The following is an 8,636-nucleotide window of genomic DNA, read 5'->3' on the forward strand; positions in this document are numbered from 1 at the left end:
GCCCTGCTCCTCCTCTCCCCAGCCCTTTCCAGGTCTGGCGCCTGCACCACACGCTCCGCAGCTGCGGTTCCCAGGCCATGGGCGAGCAGGGGGCCGTGCAGGAGAGGAACGAGTCAGTGGTTTTCTGCTGCTGTGATGTTGCCCCGCATAGCAGGCAGGGGGCTCTGTGCGGGCTGATAAAACCGAGCGGTGCTGCCAGGATGGGATCAGAAACTTGGTGGGAGCAGTTCCTGCGGGAGCCGTGCTGGTTGCCACCTCTGCAAGCGCGGGAGGGCTTTGAGCGGGAAGGCAAGGAGATGCCTGTGTACAACCGCTGCGGCACCGATGAGATGCTCCCGGCAGCAGACAGCGGGAATAGCTCCAATCACAGCCTGGTGGACCTGCTCCCCTTCCTGCCTTCGGACGGCACCAAAGCCACCCGGATCGCCATCACGACTGTCTATTCCGCCGTCTGCACCCTGAGGGTGCTGGGCAACCCGCTGGTCTTCTTCCTCCTGGCCTCGGGACGCCGCCGGAGAATGTCCAGCAGGACTTTCTTTGTGCTCAACCTGGTGGGACGGACCTCCAGTTCGTCCTCCCCTTGCCCTTCTGGGCAGTGGACACAGCCCTGGATTTCAGCTCGCCCTTCGGCAAAGTCATGTGCAAGCTGATCTCCACCATCTCGGTCATGAATATGTATGCCAGCGTCTTCCTCCTGACCGCCATGAGTGTGGCCCACTACTGCTCTGCGGTGTCCCCCCTGAAAGCCAAGCAGGGCTCTTCGTCCAGGCACCAGGCTCAGGTGGCCAGTGCCTCCATCTGGCTCTCTGCTGCCATGGCCACCTTGCCACACGCCATCTTCTCCACCACCCACCGGGTCCCTGGGGATGAGGTCTGCCTGGTCAAGTTCCCGGAGCTGAAAGACGTTGACCCCCAGTTCCTGCTGGGCTTGTACCAGACCCAGAAGGTGCTGCTGGGTTTTGTCCTTCCCCTGGCCATCATCCTGGCTTGCTACTTCTTCCTCCGCCGCTTCCTGAGCAGCTGCAACCCCAAGAGGAAATCCAGGGTCACCAAGTCGGTCACCGTCGTGGCGCTTTCCTTCTTCATCTGCTGGCTCCCCAACCAAGCCCTGACAGCATGGGGCATCGTCATCAAATTCAACCTGCTTCCCTTCCCCGAAGCCTTCTACAACACCCAGGCATACGTCTTCCCCATCACTGTGTGCCTGGCTCACGCCAACAGCTGCCACAACCCCATCGCCTACTGCCTGGTGAGAAGGGAGTTCCGAGAGGTGCTCAAAGGGCTCTTGCTCAAGGTAACCCCTTCCCTTGGCAAACCTGCCAGCAAAGCCCACCGCAGGCAGGGGAAAGCCCTGCTAGCCCGGCCCGCAGGGACGGAACTGCCTGGGCCTCTGTGCTGTGGGTAAAACTCCACTCGTCTCTGCTTCGAGGTGTCACAGCTGAGGCTCTGGATTAAGACCCAGGACAGCCGGGGTCTCTTCCTGACTCGATGCCTCCATCTCTCCTCCCATCTGTTGTCTGCGTTGTCTGTTTAGACTGCAGGCTTTCCCGAGCAGGGGCTGCCTCTGGCTTTGGCTACATACAGCACCTAGCGCAAAGGGGCGGCAATCTCAAGGGGGGCCACGAGCATAGCTTGGGGTAGTACTGTCTGTTCACTCAGCTCTATGCACTGTGGGGAGCCGGCTAGAGTCATGGGGGCCCCGGCACACAAACAACACTAAAGGAGGAGCTGGGGGTGTGCAGGGAGCTGGACACTTTTAAAAATGATGTGGGACCCAAGTGTTCAGGGGAAGAGAGCCCAGGGAGCTCAGGGCTTTGGATTCCCCAGTCCCATATGACCTCTGTCCAGCGACTGTCCCAGACTCCTAGTGGAAGTGTTGCTGAGGCAGGGGGTGAGGGCAGGGGGCTCTGTACTCGTCTCCCTTTGCAATCTTGCTTTGATGCACCCCGGAGAGCTCCTCAAGAAGCCTCGGGCGGCTCCCAGCAGAGAAAGGAAACCCCAAGACAGAATGACCCCCTGCAGGTGAATTTGTGCTTTGGGGTTGGCGGCTGTCTGAGTCCTCCTGCCTGGGGGAACGAGGTTGTGGCAGCTGCCAAGAGTGGAACCAGGAGCCCAGCTACAGAGTGAGACAGGCGCATCGTGGGAGGTGGCAGCCACAGGGGCAGAGGGCACGTGGTGCTGCACCCTTGGGGGTGAGCTGTGTCTTCCCAATGCTGCTGAAGGGAGAAAGCCCAATTGGCTTGTGCTAGTCTAAGGGTAAAGTGGGTAAAAAGGCCCAGGGGTCTCCCTGCACAACAAGGAAAGAGTCACTGCTTCTATACAGCTGTGTGTGTGTGTGTGTGTGTGTGTGTTGGTGAATGGAAACAAGTCAGTGAGTGTGACAGAGCACACGCGTGTGCACACTGATCCTACCACCTGCCTGGCAGAGAAGGCAAGTCCAGCCCCCGTGAGCTCTAAGCCCCTTTCCTCTTTTCCTCCGAGGCTACCTAAAAATCAGCAGCAGGTTCTGGCTTAAGGCAGCGGGAGCAGAGCGTTGAAATGTCTCTGTGATCACTCCCAGGGCTGCGGGTATGGCTCGAGCACGTCTTACAATCACAGGCGCAACGGGAGGACAGAGCCCTGATTGCACATTTCAAGGAGGGTTTAATTGCAAGTGTGTGAATTAGCATAAGCGGGTGTCAAGGCCCTTCCCCACTGTGACGCTGCCTGTGCAGAAGGTGGGAGCCTGTGTGATGGAGTGAGGGATGCGTGTGAGCGACAGGCTGAGCAGCTCACACAGGCTAGGGATGACCCCCTCCTGTCTGTAATCCAAGCGGGCAGGTAACTTCTCTGTCTTTGAACAAAGGGTGGGGAGGAGCCCAGCTGGGTTTGAATCACAGGCAGCAGTTGGAGGCTGAGGGGAAGAGTTGGAAGGCAGTCAGATGAGGGCACCCCCAGGCCTCCTCTCTACAAGATCGACTGGAATGACTGTGTCTGCCTGCTGTACCCACACCTCGGCACTGTGCTGTGTCTGTCAACTGGTAAACATCCTGTTCTACCTGCTGCGTGAGAGTCACTTCTGGCTGCACTGGGGATGCAGTGCTTGGGGACCCTTGAACCCCATTACAGATTGCAAGAGCTTTTATAAATCTCTTTCCTCTACAAGCTTCTGTTTAAACTCTTCCCCAGGTCACACATTCCCTGATCCTGGGAGGTAGCTGCCACCCCACAAGTGTTGGGGGGAAAACCCCAAAAAACTTTAAAACTTACACTTGGGTGTCTCCTTGTGAGGTAGCCCTAAGCTCTGTATCCTCTCTTAGGAGAGAACTTGAAAACAGAGAGGAAGAAATTAAGCTGCAACCTGCCAGCTGACCGTAGGCCTGTATATACAGAGCCTTCTCCAGCACACACGAACCAAATCATTGCCTTAAAAAAGGTGACATTAACAAAACAAAAGATTCACCTGATAAAGCATATTTGGTTGCTAGGTGTTGCAGAGCAACTAAAAAAAGTAGGTTAAAGCGCAGAGAACTACTTCCCTGGGATCCAGTTTAAAAGTTACAATGTACAAGGGGTACCTCAGCCACCCTGAGAAGCCCCACACCAAACCCAAAATCAAAAACAACCAACCTGATTGAGTTTGACTGCAGTTCCCTGCTACTTACATGTCTGTATGTCCAGATCTCCTTGCGGCCTGGATATTTACTGGATGTATTGAGGCTGCTGCAGATTAAACATCTCTGTCCCTCTCCTCCCGCCACACAAAAGAAAGAACCCTCAGCAGGCAACTGCTTCAGTTCAAAAATTCCCGCCCCCCGCACCCGGCCATTGGCTCACCCGGCTGCTTGCCAACAGAGAACCCACTCTCTATGGGTTTAACCCTTTGCAGGCATTGATTCATGACAGAGGGAAACAGAACAAGCTGCCTCTTTTGGCTCTTCTAGGGGACAGGCTTGCAGAGATAGGGGGTCCTGCAGGCCTGGGACCATATGTCCTGTGACCAGGTATGCAGGGAAGACAGCTGTGTATAAGGCCCTCGCTCGCATGAATGACAACACCCTGCAGGAGGACCCTCAGAAAAGTGGCTCTGGCACATGCCCAGTGCCAGCCATTTGGGAACACCCTGAGCCTTTGTCTCTTCCAAACACTGTGAGCAGGCAGGCAGGGTCACCTGTGTTGTGGGTCAGGAATGAGCTGCTCCTAGGATCTCTCTCCATAGGCACATCCTCCCAGATGATGGGTCTACACCTGCACCCCTCTTTGAGTAGCGCCCCACTGTACACTCCACATTTTGGCCTGGCCTGGCCTGGCCACCTCACAAGCTGGATCACATTCTAGGGCTCCGGCACTGACAGAGACTAAATTGTGTGCGGGCTGACGGCTGAACTTGACTCCTTTGGAGAGCTGACCCCCTCGGGTGCTATGCTCAGGCTCCATTGGCGAGTGGAGATGGGAAGCTGGCAATGATGCAGCCCATGCAAGTAGGGTGGAGCAGCACAGGGCCCATCTTTCACATGCAATTCCACCTGGGAAACACGCACCAGCCCGGCCTCCTCCTGCCGCAGCAGGCTTGGCTTTAGCTGCATCTTCTCATCGCTGCCGTGAAAGACAAGACTCTGTTTAGCCGGGCCACTCCGCGAGCACTGGGCCTGGCCCCCAGACTTTGATCCCCACGCCCTTTGGCAGCTGAGGGGCAGAGCTCAGTCTGTTTTCAGGCTGCACGAAGACACTTCTCACCTGCCTGCCTGTGCTCCCCACCAAGACTCCCTCTCAGCCCAGTAGCAGCAGAGGGGGGTGCATGTGGAATGAGGCTGTTGATGCTGCCTTGAGCTCTCTCCTATTCTTCACCCGGCTCCTCCAGGGAGCAGGGTCTTTCCTTCACTCCTTCCTCAGCCCCTGCAGATGGTGGTTGGCAACAGGGACCGTCTAAGGTGGCTCAACTCCTCCTCTTCTGTTCCACGTCAACAAGCTGCTCCTACTGTCCCAGGCTGATGAGTGAAGATAAGTGATTCACAACCTCTGCACAACTGGGGGTCTGACACACTTCAGGGATCCCGCTGTCTGGACTCTGTGCCCAAACACAAGGACACTCCAAAGGGGAGCTCTGCTGGCAATCAGGGATATAAAGCTCTCAGTGCCACTGGTATCCAGAACCAGCAGCTCCTCAAACCAAACCGCAGGAGGCGTTTGATTCACCATGCCCGACCCAGGCCTGACGCATGCTGACTCTGCCCTGTTCCAATAGCAGGCAGTGGAAGTCAGAGGTGATCAGCATCCTCCCCTCTTGACATTGCAGGAAGCTGCTATCACAGGGTCCCTGGGCTGGCGCCCAGAAAAGAGGGATGGCCTGGGCTCCTCCCAGTCTCCCATCCCCAATCCAGCACTGGAGGATGGATGTTGGTGGAGGGGGTTTGTCCTGCCTGGGTCACTTGGAGGGGCAGCAGAGACAATATTTGTCTTCCCTTTTCCCTATGCTGGCCAATAATGGGAGTCCAGAACACCCTGGTAGCCACAAGCTCTGGCCTCCTCCTTTTCCATCTGGATTCAAGCTTCAGGCAGAAAGCTCCAATAGGACATTGGAACTAGGCTGTGTGCAGCAGCTTGAAGGTCCAATGGGAAAAAATTAGGGACTGAGATGTGAGCAGCCTTCACGCTTCCAAGGTGGTGTGTGGAACTCCACCTCCCATCCCTTGCTCTTCCCATAGCACTCACAGCCAGTGCTCATTGAAGATTGGTGCCCAATGCCATCAGTTATGAGTGCCCATGATGCACAAGGGGCCCAAACTTTGGCTGTAGAAGGGGACACAGGTAACTTGCCAGTGTCCGAAGAACAGCCCCTGGTGTGACAGGGTCAGGGCTACAGAAGAGTAACAGAAGGGAAATACATCAGCCCTATATTAAATAGGCCCCTGTTCCCAGAGTAAGCTAGCCAGGGCTAACCCAGAACCAGCAGGAACTTGCTAGAATCAACCATGGCGATTAAAACACCTGGAGCCAATTAGGTTTCCAGACTCAAACGAGTCAGGCTAATCAGGACAACTGGAGCCCATGAAGAACCCAATGAGAATGGTCAGAAAAAGGCTCCCCTTCTGTTGGCTCAGAGTGCATGAGGAGTTGATGAGAAGAGGAGCTATGGAGAGTAAGAGTAGCAAGTGTAAGCAGATGCCAGTGGGAAGACCCCTGGGAAAGAGAGCACTGGGGCCTCTGTGGGGAAGCGATCCAGGGAATTGCAGCTGAGACTGGAGATGTTGCTGGCAGCTGCTATCACAGGGTCCCAGGGCTGGTGTCCAGAATAGAGGGCAGGCCTGTGCTCCTCCATACTCTCCCATCCCTGATCCAGCATTGAAGAAGGATGGATGTTGGTGTAGAGGGTTTGTCCTGACTGGATCACTGGGAGGGGTAGCAGAGACTATGGAATTGGTTCTCTCTTTTTTCCCTATGCTGGCCCATAATGAGAGTAGCTCACCAATCAGCATGCTGGTATTTAAACTGAGGGCTGCTGTGAGCCTCCAAGGTAAATAATATGCCAAAAAGTGAGGGACCCACCCCACTAGAGGAGGAGCTTTGTACACTGGTTTGTATGTATATTTACATAATATTCAAATGAGCCCAACCCTAACATTCATTTTAAACTTTCATTACCACTCCCTTAATAGCAATTGTATATGGACTGAGCGCCCCAGGATTACAGCTGTTCTGCTTTAGCCAGAATATGGGGTGACCATGAGCTGTGTTTTCATACTGTGGGGCCACCAGCCTTTGAGGAGTCCTGTCCAACAGCCACCCGTCCAGTTGTTGGATTACAGCCTGCATCCTTGCTGAAACTAATAATTTGCATCTCAGAGGATCTTTTGTTGCGTTAAAATCTTCTACAACAGGTACATTGCGACTGGTAGAAAGGAAAGGTTTGTCCAAGCATTGGGATTACTGAAATGCAGCTATAGCTGGGGTGGATTCTAGCCGCTGTTTGACAGAATTTACGGGCATGTGCTTAATTTGTGTTCTCCACGATTTACCTTCTTAAAAATATCTAGCATGTCTTGCACCCCCAGAAAGGGCATCACGTACCCCCAGGGGGTGTGTGCACCCCAAGTTAAGAACCACTGATACAGGGCATATTCTAGGACAGTGGTTCTTAATCTTTACTGCACCCCTTTGTTTCACAAGACATGTTCTCACACCCCTTATCAAAAATGGAGATGCGGGGGGCCTATAAACTTTTAAATGCATATTAAATATATATAAATAGTTCTGTTTTTAAAAATTTTACAATGTTAATACCTAGGTTTGATGAAACAAAGCAGTTGTACTTAAGGGCCTGTGCTGAATTTGTGTTTTCAATGATTTACCTTCTAAAAACATATAGTGTATCTTGTGCCCCAGAAAGGGTATCATGGCACCCCCAGTTAAGAACCACTCTTCAAGGACACTTCAAATTCTGATTAGGAGACTGAGGACAAGTGTATACAGCAAAGTTATTTCAAAATAACTACCCTAATATCTACACAACGCAAATAAATAACAATAATTTGCGTCTTATTTTGCAATAGGTAAACCTCATTCTGCGAGAAATAGCACTTATTTTTGAAATAGCTATTTCAGAACGGGGGCTGTTAAGACAGGGAAGAGAGCTTAATTCAAAATAAGACAGTGCACCCATCTTTTGAAGCAGGGTCTGTGTAGACGCTGTATTTCAAAATAGCTAAGCAGCAGCGTTATTTCGAAATAACACATTTCAGAATAGCTCTTCCAGAATAGCTTATTTTGCAAAAAGGCTGCTGTGGAGAGATACCGAGACAGGAATCTGGTTTCTACGAGGGTTTCTGCATCCCCACCCAGACTGGGTTGAGCTGTTTAACATCCACACTGCACAGAAAAAAAGGCAGAAAAGAGAAATCCTTTTCTATTTCTCTTTACCATTAACACAAACTGCTGCAAGGGAATTCTGATACAGTGGCATTAGCTGAGTAGGAGAAAGAGGTTCAGTGGGACCCTCAGCTTGTGTTCCCTACAGCCCGCTTTCAAATCACAAAACGCTCACACCCCACGGAAGGAGGAGGAAGCCGGTTCTGATCACAAAGCAAATCTCTGCCAGGGCTCTTATCAGCCAGCTGCAATTACCATCTGTTTGCAGTTAGGTGGGGTCCAGGCTGCTTTAAAAGGGCAATCGCTGCATCTCATTAGGACCACAAAGGCATCTGTCCCTCAGGCGCTCTGGTTACTGCAGCCCCAACCAAGCCATGCTCAAAGACCTGCCTGTAGAGCATATTAACCCTCACGCAGAGACATGCCTAGAGTCTGGCTGGACAGCAGCTGCCCACCTCAGCCAGGACGTCTGCTAGGTATGATGAGTAACACACACTTAGATTGCAAGCATTCTGAGGGGCCCAGAGAGCTCACCCATGAGGGCCTTCAGCCATGGAGAACACAGACTTAGCGAAACAAACCGATGCAAGTCACGTTCCTCCAGCAACTGGACTGAGTGCCCCGCAGCAGGGAGGAAGGGGTGGTAGCGAGAGAGCAATGAGGGAGGTAAGCCTGGAATGGCCACCAGCTCGAAGGAGCCCTGGGCAAGTCCTGCAGGGTAACGTTTGACTTCGGAGCTTATATCCCATCGTCTAAAGCGGAGCCTGAGTCTCACCAGTTTTCACTGGGAC

At 53.2% G+C, this 8,636-nt stretch overlaps 1 protein-coding gene across 1 annotated transcript; it reads left to right on the plus strand.

The window, feature by feature from the left end:
- Positions 1-77: 77 nt before the first annotated feature.
- On the plus strand, positions 78-1,405 carry LOC142002101 (relaxin-3 receptor 1-like). The gene is given in 2 exon segments (XM_074977932.1): positions 78-552; positions 555-1,405. Coding segments are annotated over 2 exon segments (1,326 nt in total).
- Positions 1,406-8,636: the final 7,231 nt, after the last annotated feature.

Source organism: Carettochelys insculpta, chromosome 27 (genome assembly GCF_033958435.1).
Source record: "Carettochelys insculpta isolate YL-2023 chromosome 27, ASM3395843v1, whole genome shotgun sequence".
In the NCBI taxonomy this organism is placed as follows: domain Eukaryota; kingdom Metazoa; phylum Chordata; order Testudines; family Carettochelyidae; genus Carettochelys; species Carettochelys insculpta.